This window comes from Bos taurus, chromosome 3, assembly GCF_002263795.3.
Source record: "Bos taurus isolate L1 Dominette 01449 registration number 42190680 breed Hereford chromosome 3, ARS-UCD2.0, whole genome shotgun sequence".
NCBI lineage: Eukaryota > Metazoa > Chordata > Mammalia > Artiodactyla > Bovidae > Bos > Bos taurus.
This window is the reverse complement of record NC_037330.1, coordinates 40,434,213-40,452,011: the sequence shown is the minus strand read 5'-3', so window position 1 is coordinate 40,452,011 and position 17,799 is coordinate 40,434,213. Positions and strand designations below refer to the sequence as shown.

Sequence of the window (17,799 nt, the reverse complement as noted above, 5' to 3'; positions counted from 1 at the left end):
AAAGAGAACAAAGGGTGAAGAGATTTCACTAATATATGAAATGGAGGCAAACCGTCCAAAGATGACCTTATGGAGATTTAATGTTTAAACTTGATCTCTATAGATGAGTAGGATTTTTTTTCAAATAGAGATAGGAAAAATGGGGTTTCTTGGAAGAAGACAAGTATATTCTCAGCAAAGTGTAAAAATTGTATTAGTATGATAAACAAGAAGTTCAATGCATTAAATAGGGAAGAATTAGAATGTAGGCTTTCATTTCCTGAAATGAAATAGATGATAGTGACAGCGATCAAATTTTGAACAAACCTCTTGGTCATAATGAGGGGTTTGGTTTCCAAAGACAGTGTGGGACCATGAGATATGTATAAGCAGAAAAATGGCACTCTGTATTCCCTGGTGGCTCAGACAGTAAAGAACCTGCTTTCAATGCAGGAAGTCCGGGTTCAATCCTTGGGTTGGGAAGATCCCCTGAAGAAGGGAATGGGTACCCACTTCAGTATTCTTGCCTGGAGAATTCCATGGACAAAGGAGCCTGTAGGCTCTTGCCTAGAGTATTCCATGGATAGAGCCTGGTGGGTTATGTATGGTACATGGGGTGGCAAAGAGTCGAACATGGCTAAGCAACTGACATTAACCTATAATTCTAGAATCAGTGGGCAAAGCCAACTAAAGAGACTAAAAATGGAGTCAGGAGGTAGGTTAAGACACTATTAAGCAAGGTGAGAAAGGAAAGAGTCTGAACAAAGGTGATGGTAGTGGAAACGAAGAAAGGGGGACAAATTAAAAAAATATTTTGGAGGTGAAGCTGAGAGTTTAGGCAACTTTCAGCCTTTTAGATTGGTGAAATAAAATGGAGAATGAGAAGAAACCACTAAAAATGATAGCTTGGCTATTGTTGGTAACTTCACAGATAAGAATGAAGGTAAACTTATGGAAAAAAATAAAGGCTGTATTTAATGCTTTCTGGGAGATTGATACATAGCCCAAGAAAATAAAAATCCAATATTTACGAATTTGCCAATGACTAAAGCAATCTAGATAACAAATAAAGTGGATACATGCCTTTCATATTTATGTTTTTTTTAAAAATAAACATTAATAAAATTCAAATACTCAGAATCAGACAAATTATGATATATTTTCTCAGGTATTTCAAGAGGCAAGATAGCTCCTTTCACCTCCTGACAGCAGTGGTAAAATAAATATTTTCATCATCTAAGCACTTCTGTTTCTGCACTCATGAGAGCATGCAATTAGTACAGACCAGGCATTGACTGATTTGATTGACATATGTTTATTTTCTCTTCCACACACTGTGGGATCACAGCATGAGAGTAATCAAAGAAGTGCTGTAATTTGCAACTATGGATTGCATGGCTATTTTATAATCATACTTACAACTGGACCTGGTGGGCCCTGGGGACCTTCTCCTCCTTTCAATCCAGGGGCACCCTGGGAAAAGTGAAAAGCAAAGAAAATGAATTGATATGAATTGAATATAAATAAGAGGTGATGTATGACTGAAATAATGAGAATGTCAGGAAGTGATTCCAGACACAAATACATTAATCTATTGCTCTATGTTTTACCACAACCAGTGCATATGTTCACGTATTTCCCTTTAATTACTCATGAATCTTTATTTAGTTGAGACCAAAAGAATGCTTCTAAAAAGCAATCTTATTTACATGTTTCATTAATATGTTAATTATACCTGAGCTCCAGGAAGCCCTCTTTCACCTGGGAAACCACGTAGTCCTGCTGGTCCATCTTTCCCTGAGACACCTTGAGGACCTGGGTCACCCTAAGGAATATAACATACATCCATCATAGGAAGTAAACTTACATGCTCCCAAAAACAAAACTGTAATTACCTCTAACCTAGTGTGAGTAAAGTTTGAATACCATTTAATGATGAGAGTAGTGTGTGGAATGTCACATACATTAAAACGAACTAACCACTATCTACAGCTGAGTGTGCATGAATGGGTGGTTTTATGGTCAATGAAGCTAAATGTTCTCATATTTTTGTTCGGTCATGACTTGAAGTACAATAAACTGAATATTTTACTAAGATATCTTTCTGACATTCATTTAAATACTATACCAATATTTAGAGAATCTATAGACAAGTAATGAGAAGCTATAGTAAAAAGTAAATGGGTGATTTCAGCCAAGAAAATTCCAACTGCATGGTGTATGTACCTTTGCACCTTCTTTTCCTGCAGCACCAGGAAGACCTTGCTCCCCAGGAGGGCCAGGAGGGCCAGGATGTCCACGTTCACCTATTGGACCAGTCTCACCAGTTGGTCCCTAAAGCAGATAAACGAACTTCATCAGATTGGTTTTTTTTTTTTTTTTTGGCAAAGATAACAAATATTACTCCCTTTCACAAAGGTATATCATTTTCAATTATTTTCATGGTGTCCTACAAAATTGCATATAAAGCATTGAAAGTAAAACAGAAGTCTGAAAGATTATGTATAATCTTGATTAAAATCTAAGTGTGTAAAGGGAATATATAGATAAATTTAAAGAGCTGTTTTCTTTGTTTAATACCAGATTTTTTCAGAGTGAAGCCAGTCTAAATATTGTTAAAAACCATTTTATCATTATAATTTCATCTCCTTCCCTCTTTTTATATAAGATGTCAAATAAATTTAAAAGTAAAAGAGGCATTATTAATACCACACTGGTAGCTAGTCAGTGAATCACTGCTTGATAATAAGCTCAAGTTCCCTGGAACCGAAACAACCAAAGTGGTTCTCCTTAGAATTTCCATGATTGGAGACCTTCCAATTGTAAATCTACATTGATTTGATAGTCTAGAGAATGTGTCAGGGAGACCCTGAAAACCATGGATTTCAGTTGGCAATTCCTTCAGGCCAAAGACTATAACAAATAGCCCACTGCCTTAAACTGCTGCAAATGCCAAAGTGAAAAATGTCAGGTCATTTATGTGTCCCCTGAGTCGTGTCATTCTGTGGTGCTAGACTTTAATGACCTTGCAAGTGTAAACAGAGAATGGTCACCAGTCACTCTCTATCTCTGCTTAGAATAAAGTTAAGGATATATAAAGGGAAATTTTCCAGATGCTAATGTTGTTAAACAGTCCAGTGTGTTATTTAAATTGCTTATAGGCTATCATTCTCTCTTATTTTTCTAAAACTGCAACAGATTCTTACCTTTTGGTCTTGGATTAGGAAAAAAAAACAACACATCTACCCCAAATTTGGGTATACCTATCTAGATTTAAATTCTTTTAATTATGTATTGCTGAAAGCCCCCAATTTATCATTATTGTGCAAGCATTTCTCCCCAAAGGAAGTTTTCCTTAAACATCAATCAGAATTTCAATGTAATGGCTATCACCAAGACGAAAATGAGGAGTGATTTACATGAATGTACAAAAAAAAGGAGTGGATATCAAGTATTGCAATCAATATTGCTCCTATTAAATCACTTCCTATGTCCTAACATGAAAATATGATTAAATCTGAAATAGGCTATTGAATTTTCTTATTTAAAGGACCAATGAAGAAAAATAATCCAATGAAGATGCATGATCATACACATCTGCTATTTTTATGCCTTACAGTAAGAGGACAAGAAAGGACACGGTTTTCAGAAACCAGATGTTTGCATTAGGCAGAGATAAACTTTCAAAAATGCGAGGATCTGAAAATTTCAGTTAAACCCCAAGTTGTTTACATTCTAGCTGGGGCCCTAATTCTACTTCTGTTCATAAGTGACATAATAGGAATCATTCTTTTAGTTAAATTATCACAGAAAATCGTTTTGAAGTTGTTTGGAATAAAGAAAAACAAAAGTATTTTAGAGGTTTTTTTTTAAATTGTTAGGCAATTAATTAAAAGAAAGGCTCAACATATACACACATAGAAGTATGCAAAAAGAGTATCATGCACACTGTTTTTTCCTTGATAAAGTAGCAAAAAGAAATTTCTTTGGTTCAAGATTGACCTCTGAAATTAAAAGGATAAGCCAATCCAAGAATTCTTCATTTTTGCTTCTATCACACATATTCCTAGAAAGAAGATACATATTTTGTTTCTGTGTTGTGTGTGTGTGTGTGTATGTGTTTGAGTTATCAAAGTATTAAGAACTAATTGTAGGCTGAGAAAAGACTCTTTAAAGCAATTAAGTAATTAAGACACTTTACTGCTCTGGCTCTTTTGCTATAATTTGTTAGTAGCAGGGGTAAAATTCCAGCTGAGTACACTAACTGTGTCTTGTCCATTCAATATGTTATGCCAGAATAAAAACATTGTTTTCTATCATCACAAATTATTGTCTACAAGTATTTAATACTATAACTCAGGGTACTACCTTAAATTTTTATATTCTCTCTGCCTCCTCTCTTGAAAGAGCTACTTGTCTTTGCCATTACTTCTATCAGTATACAGTCAAAGATTACACACTTATATTTTACCACTGATGGAAATCATTGTTAAGAAAACAGAAATTTTAAGAAAGATGTAATATAATACAAATTTTAACATTTTAGAAGAATTATGTTAGATTTATATTTCCAATATATTATACACATACATTTAATTTATACTCAGAAAACTGAAGTCATTTCAGAATCTGATATCTCTGAAAAAAGACAATGGTCAATCTATTTTAAAAGGATCTTTATGTTTTTAGCAAATGATGTCATGATTAGGCTTTTGTGCCACCTTCATTGTGAACTTTCTGACTTATTTTCATTATTTATTTATTTTTCTCTTTTATTCATTCAGGCAACTGAAAACTTGCTTTAGCTAACTAATGGTTTTCTGAAGTTCATTTGATGTAGGCAAATTGCATAGATTTAAATACCATTTAAAATATAAAAATATATTAATACTAAAATTCTCAAAATAAAATAAATTTCATACAACTTAGCAAAAGTTAAAATATAAACAGAGAAATAAATCTTGTTAGGAAAGAAGTAGTGGAACGTACCTGTGGTCCAACAACACCCCCTGGCCCAGGAGGGCCGGTCTTGCCTTGAAATCCCTAAGGAGAAAAAACAACAAAACTATAAAAGCCATCCAGGACACAAAACATACATTATAATTCTCTGAGATAGTCGACTAATTCACTCTAAAAGGAAGCCATCTTTTGGCTAAAAATGTCTTGCCTCATAAATCCCATGGACAGAGGCGCCTGTTGCAAATATCCTACAGTTGATAGGGTTGCAAAAAGTTGGACACAACTGAGTGACTAAGCGTGCACAAAAGCACTTGTTTCTAAATGCCTATAAATTATTACATTACAGTTCTCTTTACATTTAAAAGTTATTGTCTTCACTATTTTACACTGTAGTTCTATGATTATCTTCAATAAGCTTAAAAAAGAAAATTAAAAAATGTGATGAAGCTGGAGCAAAACTGTGCTCTTAGCCCTCTTTCCCTGTGTCAGACAACACAGAAATTTTAATCTAGAAACATTTATGGATGAAATAAGTGATGACTTAGACACTATTTGTAACAGTCCACTGGTTCTTCATGCAGAGATAAATCTACAGTCTGTGATATCAATGCATTTCTCTTTCCTCCATTCCAACAATCTCGTAAAATAAGATATAAAAATAAATTTATAAAAAGATTATAATAGCCAGGACATGGAAGCAACCTAGATGTCCATCAGCAGAGGAATGGATAAAAAAGCTGTGGTACATGTATACAATGGAGTATTACTCAGCCATTAAAAAGAATACATTTGAATCAGTTCTAATGAGGTGGATGAAACTGGAGCCTATTATACAGAGTGAAGTAAGCCAGAAAGAAAAACACCAATACAGTATACTAACGCATATATATGGAATTTAGAAAGATGGTAACAATAACCCTGTATACGAGACAGCAAAAGAGACACAGATGTATAGAACAATCTTTTGGACTCTGTGGGAGAGGGCGAGGGTGGGATGATTTGGGAGAATGGCATTGAAATATGTATAATATCATATATGAAACGAGTCGCCAGTCCAGGTTCGATGCATGATACTGGATGCTTGGGGCTGGTGCACTGGGATGACCCAGAGGGATGGTACGGGGAGGGAGGAGGGAGGAGGGTTCAGGATGGAGAACACATGTATACCTGTGGCGGATTCATTTCGATGTATGGCAGAACCAATACAATATTGTAAAGTTTAAAAAATTAAATTAAATTAAAAAAAAAAGAATATTTTACATGATTTGTCACCATTTCAATATTTTATCAGTTTTCTTTCTTAAAACCCAAAAGAATATACTTACAAATGTATCTTACATATATTGTAGTCATTAGAATAAAATCCAGTACATGTGAGCTCATGTACTCACTAAATAAGGCCTTTGGCATATATTCTGGTACCTCTATTTCTCTAGACTCCTGGGTTATTTTCTGCATGACTGTATTATGAATAGCAAATTTCCTTCTCATGTGAGTTAATTTACACTTAACAGCTGGAGAAAGATTCAAAATGCTGAGAGAAAAATGTGCCAAAGAACTGAATTAAAGCAAATAATATTTGCAAAAGTTTTATTCACTTTTATAACATGAGATTGGAAATAAGAAAGTTAGAAAGCAAGGGACAGAAACTGGCTCCACACTTGTATCATGACCTTCCTGATGATTATTATTACATTATTTATAAAAATGAAACTTAAACGCAGTAAAAGAAAAAAATTTCTATTTGTAATTATTTAATTGATGTTCCAGGGAAAGAAAAAAAACAAATTTATCCTAGTTTTAAAACACATTAATTCTTAAAACCCTCAGGTTTCCACTTTACTTATCAATCACAATAGCAAAATTAATAAATTCAAGGGAAATGCATTATATAATTTATTTAGCATTTTATAAACAAAATAATAGCTTTATTGCTTAATTTTAACTTCTCGGGAACTTAATGGTTTGGAAATTAGTACCCACATAGGTAAGCACATATATATAGTTATATTATATACATATTACTTTATGTTTTACTTTTCCACTGAGAGCTAACAGCTCTTAGCAGTTATTTTTACCATTTGTTTACATCATTTAATCCCACATCCTATCTACTCCTTAGATGGTCTCAATAATTTCCATGAAAACAAATCCTATTAATATCTGTGATTCTGATCAACTCCTCTGCAACAAACTATTTCTCACCCTCTAGTCTCTGCTGAGTCTTAAAACCCTCTCAGTAAGTGCCTACTTGACATTTTCAATGCCCTCTCATGCTTTCACTGAGGAAATTCTGTGAAAAAATGTGTTACCCAGACTTGTACTCATACACCCTAAGAATGTGCTAGCTCATCTGAGTGACAGACAGATTTGTAAGGAGCTGGAAAACAGCTCTGACCATATGCCAGCTCATTCAAAATATTCAGAATTTTGCAAGTATCTAGTAAATTTGACAGTAAAGATCTTACATATAAAATACATACAAAAAAAGCTTTTATAGATCAAAATGAAGTGTGATTATTTAATATTGCCATGTACTAAGACTAGCCATTTATTTTAGTATGTTAAATTATGTTTTTCAAAATTCTTAAGAACAGAAATGAATTTGATAAATGGCTATTAAAAACATAACTTCTATTCTGATCACCTGTATGATTAACACACAATTTGGCACTGCATTTCTAAGAAAAATGTGGGTTGTTCCAGTATAATAAAACGGTCTCTCAGTTCAGTCTCTCAATCATGTCTGACTCTTTGTGACCCCATGGACTACAGCACACCAGGCCTCCCTGTCCATCACCAACTCCTGGAGTTTACCCAAACTCATGTCCATTGAGTCGGTGATGCCATCCAACCATCTCATCCTCTGTCGTCCCCTTCTCCTCCTGCCTTCAATCTTTCCCAACATCAGGGTCTTTTCAAATGAGTCAGCTCTTCACATCAGGTGGCCAAAATACTGGAGTTTCCGTTTCAACATCAGTCCTTCCAATGAACACTCAGGACTGATGTCCCTTAGGATGGACTGGTTGGATCTCCTTGCAGTCCAAGAGATTGTCAAGAGTCATCTCCAACACCACAGTTCCAAAGCATCAATTCTTTCGGCTCTCAGCTTTTTTTATAGTCCAACTCTCTCATCCATACATGACTACTGAAAAAAACATAGCCTTGACTAGACGGACCTTTGTTGGCAAAGTAATATCTCTGCTTTCTAATATGCTGTCTAGGTTGGTCACAACTTTCCTTCCAAAAAGTAAGCATCTTTTAATTTCATGGCTGCAGTCACCATCTTCAGTGATTTTGGACTCTAATTACTCCTAAAAAGCTTTAAATTGTAAGATATCAGAATGAACTTTCAGTTTAAGGATTTCTGAATGAGGACAAGTCTCAAATATAACAAAATAACTTCTTTAAAATAAGGAAACACATATATATCAAAATATAGCTGCCCTAGATTCTGACCCTTGTACAAGACAATCTTATGAATCAAAATCAATACAGAACAAGGTGAGCAAGAAAGGTTCCTGAGTATAAACATGACTCATTGTTGTTCTTTAAGTGAATTTGAAAACAGAAATATAATTTTCCAGAAATAATGCTAGCCTTTATTTATAAGAAACTACGAGGTGAGAATACCTATCTTAGAATCATTAGTTAACATGTTAGTTTTCCACTTTGTTTAACTTTAGACATTAACATCACCAACTCAGTGGAGATGAGTGAGCAAGCTCTGGGAGATGGTGAAGGGCAGGGAAGCCTGGTGTGCTGCAGTCCATGGGGTCACAAAGAGTCAGACATGACTGAGCGACTGAACAACAATAATATTGTTGCTCTCTATAGAAGCAGAAGCTCTTGATTAAACTGAAGACAAAAGGATTTTATAATAATAATTCTCTAGGTACCCCTTCCTCAAAACACATTTTTGAAATATTCTAAAGTTATTCCCAAGAAGCTACACCATGACTTAGAAATGACTGCAATATTTGAATGAGAATGCATTTGCAAATTTGAGTGTGTATTATCCTTTAGAGAGCTTATTTCTTGTTCACCATGCAAATGTCATTCCCAAGAGGACCCCCAAACAATTATACTCTTTGGCCTCACTAAATCATTCTTGATTTTGCTGTGTAATCCAAAACTTTGAGGTTTACTAAATCTCACTAAAACCAAGAAGTCGTTACAGGAAGAATTGTCATTTGGTGAGCAAAACAAGAATTGGCTGCTGCTTCCAGATTGTTTTTCCTATGCAGAAAAGCATTGTGTTTTCAGATCTGTTATTCTGTACTTCAATTGAACTCCTAATATGTACTGATGCTGACAGAATACCCTAGGATAATTTTGAGACACATAGTCAAAGGCAGTCTGTCTTGTGGTTTAATAAATCCGGATAAAATTAATCAATGTTAAGAGCCAAGAATTGAAATCAAGGAAAGATACTAATCCTCCGTGATGATTTCTGATTAGATTATCATCCCACTAAAAGAGCCAGATTGGAGAAGGAAATGGCAACCCACTCCAGTATTCTTGTCTGGAGAATCCCATGGACAGGGGAGCCTGGGGGGCTACAGTCCATGGGGTCGCAAAGAGTCGGACACGACTGAGCGACTTCACTCACTCAAAAGAGCCAGATACAAGGTTTTGTAACAGTGGCAGAATAAATAAACAAAACCATCAGGATTCTTAAGCCATAGTTGAGATGCCAGTTTTTCCTCTGCCCCAATCACTCTTACATAAGTTGTTCAGACAATCTGTTTAATGTTATATTCCTCATAATTTAAGCTACATTTTTTTCCATTTTCTTACCTGATAGGAAAGGGTTTATTTGACACAGTTCTAGGCAAATTACAGATTTATGGTTCCAACTTCAGTAAATATTTCATCCCTTAATTTTGGACACAAGAACCTATTATCTGAATGGTTTATTGTAATGTGTCTCCTTCAGAGACTAGAAGGGTGAAAGACTTGTAAATGTATCTGTAAGCAAAGACTTCAGTGAAAGGATCAAGGATGACAACCTTATGGAGGGATCCAAATGATAATGACATCTTTTCCATCAGCAAATACCCAAAATGCTCTTATTGAAAATAAGGAAAATCAAGTAATATGCATGTCCCCAAATAATCATATTCATTTAGGTATTTAGCCACAAAATGGGTCTCTGTATGGATTTTAGGAGAAGGCAATGAAACCCCACTCCAGGACTCTTGCCTGGAGAATCCCACGGATGGAGGAGCCTGGTAGGCTGCAACACGACTGAGTGACTTCCCTTTCACTATTCACTGTCATGCATTGGAGACGGAACTGGCAACCCACTCCAGTGTTCTTGCCTGGAGAATCCCAGGGACGGGGGAACCTGGTGGGCTGCCATCCATGGGGTCGCACAGAGTCAGACACGACTGAAACGACTTAGCAGCAGCAGCAGTATGTATTTTATATATATTTTAAAAAGATTAAATGGATTTAATTTTGGTATTGTCCCTAACCTGATATTTGACTTGTTAATAATAAAGTATCTTTCTGTGAAATGATGAGATGCTAGAGATAGAAAATGTTAATCAGAAGAGTGGGATCACTTACAGTCTCTCCACGTTGCCCAGGATGTCCTGGCAGGCCATCTTTTCCAGGTGGTCCCTGAAATCACAAATATTCAACATCAAATGTTACAAGTATTTCTTGAATCATTTTAGAATCTAAATATAATGTTAGACAATTTTCTTATATCTTCATTAGATATGCTATTTTGATGTTCTATTGATTTTATATATGGTAGTACATGTAAAGGGGCTTCCCCAGAGTCTCAGTGGTAAGGAATACACCTGTGATGCAGAAGATGCAGGATAAGTGGGTTCAGTTCCTAAACTGAGAAGATACCATGGAGGAGGGCATGGCAACCCACTCCAATATTCTCGCCTAGAGAATCCCATGGACAGAGCAACCTGGCAGGCTAGAGTCCACAGGGTCACAAATGTCAGACACGATTGAAGGACTGAGCACGAGCAGGTAGTATGCGTATATATCTCTTTAGTATAATTCTATGAGCTTCTCTAGTGGTTCAGACAGTAAAGTCTGCCTGCAGTGCAGGAGACTAAGTTTGATCCCTGGGTCAGGAAGATCCACTAGAGAAAGAAATTATTACCCTTTCCAGTATTCTTGCTGAGAAATCCTATGGAGAGAGGAGCCTGGTAGGCTAGAGTCCATGGGGTTTCAAAAAGTTGGATATGACTGAGTGAATAAACCACCAGATAGCTATAACTCAGACCAACACAATATTATAAAACTGTAATCTGAGTATTTTACATTTAAATTATTTCATTAGCAACTATATTTTTAAAGAGCATATCCACATATTTGTATTTTATTTTTGCAAAAATAATAGTCCTTCAGTACTTGACAAATGAATATTCTCCCTTATTTTTGTTGTTATTTGGTGAATACTTTTAATTCAATTTCCTGTGCATCAAGACTTGAATAATAGAGACAGATGGTGTCCTCTAGTGGTGGTCTGAGCTTCTAACTGATCAGAATATGAAAGAAAGAAAAACTCTTACAAACAACAGCATTTTACTTCTCAGTTGCTTCAGGTAAAGAAAACAAGGGGCACCACTCAATTTTAGCAGTTACCAGGCCCAGTTTTTCCCTGTAGCTTTTCTTAAATACCCTCTTGGAAGCATAATGTCTCTTAAACACTGGAGAGCACGTCCACTGTGCTATCACTTTAGGTAAATGATGCTGTCTTTGTCATGACTGAAAAAATAAATGAGGCTCATCAACTAAGAATTTAAGGTAAAAACCCTGAGAGGGTTGTTTAGATACTTAGTAGATATAGATGGCTTCTTTAGAATGCATTGTGGATGACTCATCCTACCCAGAGACCATTAAGCATCAAGTTCAAATTTCAAAATATGTATAATAGGCACAGGCAGAGATATTCTTAGGTGAGAAGGTCTGGGTAAATGAAGGAAATGATCACTTCAATGACAACATGTTTAACGATAACAAGCATACCTCTCACAGTTTAATTATTTGAATAATCCTACTCAGGTATTAAAAATACACTATTTACATAAACTTATTTTCAAGTATCAATTCTTTGTAAAAAGTATTTCCAAATAATATCATTTTCACAGACAGCTTTCTTCCACTGGAATAAGACTTTTTCTAAGTTGGTTGTAACATCTTGGGGAAAGGCTTCCTGATGGTGACTAATACCAGCTCTCTCCCTGATCTCCTCTTTATTGACACACTATTTAAATTACCAGCTCTAATTAAAGCCTCTCTGATATTTCGCAAGATCATTGCTTGCTCAGTGATTTGTTCGTATTTTCCAGGACCATCTCAGTGATTCTATTGCCATCTTCCCCAAAGACCAAAACTGGAATGTTTTTAACCAAGTCCCCCAGATATTCTTGGGCATCACAGACCCATTCTTTCTTTCAAAAACATATATTACATACTTATGTGTTGGGCACTAGGTAATCATAATATGAGATACAGTTCTCAGTTTGGAGGTGAAACATAAGTAATTGTTACTGGATCTTGTTTAGGTTCAGTATTTCAAAATAGTAAATAAAAACAAATCCTACTATTTTGATACATATGGGAATAGATGTGCCATCAATTGGGGTTAGTAGTAAAACTTTTAAATAAAATTACAGGGTGACTGCTAAAGGATAATAAACATGAATCAGACACTTTGTTCCACCGTGCTAAACTGCATCTCAAATGATGAGTTTTGCAATCAGTATAAGCTATTTATAGGGCTTCCCGGGTGACTCAGCAGTAAAGAATCCACATGCAAGGCAGGAGACACAGGGGACAGGAGTTCAATCCCTAGATCCAGAAGAGCCACTCCAGTATTCTCTCCTGGAGAATCCCATGGACACAGGAGCCTGGCAGGCTACAGTCCATAGGGTCACAAAGAGTTGGACATGACTGAGCATGCAAACACACATAAGCTATTTACATTTGTTTAACATTTGTAAATATAAAAGTTAAATATCTCATTATATTTGCTGGTGTGAAAAGTATAGATAATACTTTTATTGCAAAAAATACTTTTTATTACAATGCTTTAAAATAAACTTAGATCTAAATAACATAATCTGAGATGAATGTAACATGATTTTTAATGGCTTTCCTAGATATTCTATGGGAGCAGTGTTTAATAGACTATATAAAAAATTCATATCATCATTTTTCTTAAGTATGCATTCCTAATATTAAGTGATAAATCCTAAATAGTTTTATTGACTCCAAACTACTACCCAATAAAATAAATATAGTGGCCAAATAATTTCATGGCATTAATTTAAAAATAATAATATTATTGATCAAAATAGATGGACATTTGATGTCATTGGAAAATGTCAGTGACAACAAATTTATCTAAGTGGGGGCTGTATGTATATAGCAAAGTAATCTGTGTAGAGATACTTAGAAATAAATGTTAAGAATTTTTTCACTTCTCATTAGCACTGTCTTGATTTCTCTATAAATAGAAGGTATCTTATAGTAATCATGTTATAAATCTTATTAATCACCAGAGTTAACTTTTTCTTAAATGGGGTAACTATATGCTGACATTGGCTTGAGATAAATAGACTCTAAACATGAATATTCCAAGTATCCCATATATACATATGTGTGTGAGTATATATATATAATATATATATTTCATTTATTTATACATACATATATAATATATATACATTTCCTAATTATAATGAAAACGAATCAGTTAATTTGAAGGAAGAGGAGCTTGGTTCAATCCTTCTACCTGAATCCTTCCTTCTAAATATCAAAGAAATGAAGACAGTTCTTTCCTATATGTTATAAAACTGCATACCAGAACAAATGATAGGTACTTTATTTCACACTCGAATGTTTCATTTGTCAGAGAAATAGAGTATAAAAATCATTTTGTTTAGCAGTGAAAGCAATGTTCCTTAGCAGTGTCATGTCTCTCTACCAGACTGCATGCTTCTCAAGTGTAGGCATTTATTACACTTCTAATACTTAAGAGACAAAATGCATGCATGATCAATGACTCAAAACTTGAAAGATACATGAGAGAATGGACTGAAAAAATCTGAGGAAAAATGGCACTCTGTGACAATAAAATTATACTACATGAGAGACACTTCTTACCAGTTTGTTCAAATATAAATGGCATGATAATGTTGAAGTTATACATATCACTGGATTTTATGTTGCTAAACAATAATCTATGAGCATGCCTTAAAAATACTTATGAATGGATCTTATGTGCACAATTTTGCAACAGTATTTTCATTTCTCTATATATGCAGCTTTTCATCATTTAATATTATATTTGGAACAAAACTGAAATAGTAAACAACATTACATGCAGGTAGTATCTAATTATCCTTTGTTTAATAATAGGTATTTGTGTTAATCCTTTTATAACATTATAATATAAATAATAGCCTTTTTATATGTGTGCAGTAATATCAAGATTTTTAGTGATAAAAATAATATTTAACACTTAAATCAGTATTTTACCATAAATAACCCATTTTCAAATATGTGAGCTAAAGTCACATTTGAAAGTAATCAAGGAACGAGGGAGTTATTCAAACTCAATAAAAGTACTGGAGAACATTTTATTTATTTATAAATGATTTTCAACATGTTTAAAAGTAGAATGTACTCATTTGTAACATTTATTTAGGTTTTAAACATCTTAATTTAGTAGTGTTCTTTTATGTAAGATTGTTATTGAACTATATTTGGTAAATTATATTATTTATATTAGATACATAATTATTAGAAATTAGAAAATTTTTAAAATGTTAGCATCCAAAACGTCTTATATAACTTCCTCATACAAGGTGCATGTTGTAGTCGTTTGTAAAAAAAATTCAGTTCAAAATCAGTTTAAAACATGCAGCCAAAAATCTGTATCAGTATGTCTCTAAATGAAAACATCCAGGATGTGAGTAAAACCATCAGTAATTATTTACAAGGAATTAGTTATTTGTATTATTGCATTGAAAAAATTTTGTTCTCAAATCATTGACTGAAAATTTTAACTGTACTCAGTTTCCTACAGAGTAGGTCATATTCATATTCAAACTATATTGGTCTTAATCTCAAACTACTTTTGAATTCACTATTGAAAGTAAGGCCCATTGACCATTGGCATTGGCATCATCTGGACATTTGCCAGTAATATCAAGTCTCAAGACCTATCCCAGACATACTGAATCAAAACCTACATTTTTAACAAAATACCAACATGATTTATGTGTACATTAAAGTTTGAATAGCATTGTCTACTCTGGACTAGAACAGTGGTTCACAAACATTAGCATGTATCAGAACTACCCAGAGAGCTCATTAAGACGCAGACTGGGCCCCTCTCCTTAAGTTCCGATTAAAGGGGTAAGGTGGAAACAGGACACTGCATTTCTAATAAAGTGCTCCTGATCTTCTTGGTGGCCCATGGGGGCCACCCTGTGAGAACAATTTCCTTTGATAGGTGGGTGCTATGGTTTGAAAGGCTGTGTCCCTTTGAAATTCATATGTTGAAAGCATAACGCTCAAATGTGATGTTATTAACAGGTGGTACCTTTGGGTGGTGCTTATGTTATCTTCGTGGAACCCTCAAGAATGGAATGGTTGACTTATAAAAGTGTCTCCAGAGAACAGAAAATGAAAAGTCTGCTACCTGAAAAAGGGTCCTCACCTCATCATTCTGGGACTCTGATCTCTGACTTACAGCCTTCAGAACTCTAAGAAATAAATTCTATCATTTATACACTCGACAGTCTATGTTTTCTTTGTTATAGCAGCCAGAATGGACTAAGGCAGTAACTTGATACTAGCTCTTATAAATAAATTGAATAGGTTGCCAAAAAAGGAGAGAAAAAAGCAACTGAGCACGAGGCATGTCCTATATTCCCATAAATATCTGTCTAAAAAGAAAAAATTTCAATTAACTTTATGAAAATATTTTACTAGGATAGTCTAAAGACTGTGGCTCCAAATAAATTTTATAAAAAAGGGAATGATTCAAGAAGGGTTATCATTACATTTTCTTAAAAAATACATTATAAAGGCAAAAATAGCAAATGCAAATAATAGATCTTAATGTGATATAAGTAATATCAGAACATTGGAGGATGATTTTGAAGAAGGATGCACTGGATGATAAAAGATAAAAGAAATTAATACACCAAATATTTAAGATTCAGTAATGATTTTTAATGCCATCAATAATACTCATTGCAGTAGAAGAGTAGTTGAGAGAATAATATTCATGTTGTTCTAGTTTTGATATACTTTGAAGGGATGTTTAATCAGATATATCTAAATTATATTCAGAAATGTTTGATAAACTTCATAAGCTGAAAATACAAACTCTGGCATTAATCACCAATTTGTCTTATGGGCTTCCCTGGTGGCTCAGTGATAAAGGATCCTCCTGTATGCATTAGGCCAGGAACTACAGGTTCGACCCTTGGGTTGAGAAGATCTCCTGGAGAAGGGCATGGTAACCCACTCCAATATTTTTGCCTGAAGAATTCCATGAACAGAGGAGCCTGGCAGGCTGCAGTCCATAGGGTGGCACAGAGTTGGACACAACTGAAGCGACTTGGCATGCACACATGCATTTTTTTTTTATAGGAATTTGTATCAATATTTGTATCCAAATATATTTCACATATAAGCTGTGACTTGCAAAATTTGAAAACACTATCAAGTGAAGAAAGAGAAAGAAAAACTATGACACTTACAGGAGGGCCTTTTGGTCCAGGGAATCCAACTGGACCTTGAGGTCCTTGAGGACCCTGAAAAGAAAAAGTGGTAGGGTAATCTAAGCATATACTTTAAAAGGAACATCTTTACACTCTGAAGTTTATTTCTACAGATAAAGAACAATACAGACCACAGCTTATTTACCATAATGGCAGAACAATGGGCAATACAATGAGGTAATCTATGCTAATCTATAAGCAAAATGGATGATTTTCCACAAAATTCAGTACTCAAAACTGCACATCACATAAGTGGCATTAGCTTAAGAACACTGAAAATATTCAGAATTCATATTAAAAGTAAATAGAACATGGGTGTATCAGGAAACCTTGTAGATAATCTATTTTCAATATTAGCTAAAAACATCTATAAATGGAAATATTTCAACTCAATAGACTCCCCCAAATTATTTTTAAAATTGACTCTATACATATTTTGACACTACAGTCATACAAAATTAAAAGAAAAAAATAAGTGACTATCTCAAAAAGACCATAGAGGACACCTTTAACTAATCTCTATATTTAAAATGTATTTGTTTTTGAGGATATTGCTATCTCATTTTATTCATGCATAAGCTTCTTTTGTAGATAAGATGAAAATACTATGTCCCAAATATTGAAAAAGAAATATTTATGCCACAAATTATCCATTGTTTATGCAAAATTCAATTTATTTCAGTATGTTCATTTTTTGTTTTTATTCTGTTTTATTTTTGCTAAAATTTCTCATTTTAGACCTAAGTAAAAACTATATTAACTAAGTCCTTATTGGTAGGCATTCATGCTCTGCAAATCATGAGTATGAGGGATCATATTTAACTTGTAGAATATCCTAATGAGTGCATATAAATATATATGTATATATACATATATAATATATATTGTTGTACATATAATGCTATTTATATATATATACATACATAAATATATTGTTAAAGAAGGTCATTAAAATGGGCAAATATAGGTATTTTTAATTTCTAATTCAATGGTACTACAAAACTCTCTCCTTGAACTTCCCAAGTCATATATACAGAAGAGAACATTTCTGTGATATTACGTTTATTGTTCTTCAACTGTGTGC

General features: G+C 34.1%; 1 protein-coding gene across 4 annotated transcripts in view; it reads right to left on the bottom strand.

Moving 5' to 3' along the window:
- Positions 1-17,799, bottom strand: part of COL11A1 (collagen type XI alpha 1 chain) — a 226,127-nt gene that overhangs the window by 78,660 nt on the left and 129,668 nt on the right. For all 4 annotated transcript variants that reach the window (XM_024985040.2, XM_059881885.1, XM_059881882.1 and 1 more), the window contains 6 exon segments: positions 16,695-16,748; positions 10,513-10,566; positions 4,969-5,022; positions 2,206-2,313; positions 1,715-1,804; positions 1,399-1,452 (listed from right to left, as the gene is read on the bottom strand). In XM_024985040.2, coding sequence (XP_024840808.1) covers positions 1,399-1,452; positions 1,715-1,804; positions 2,206-2,313; positions 4,969-5,022; positions 10,513-10,566; positions 16,695-16,748 — 414 coding nt within the window.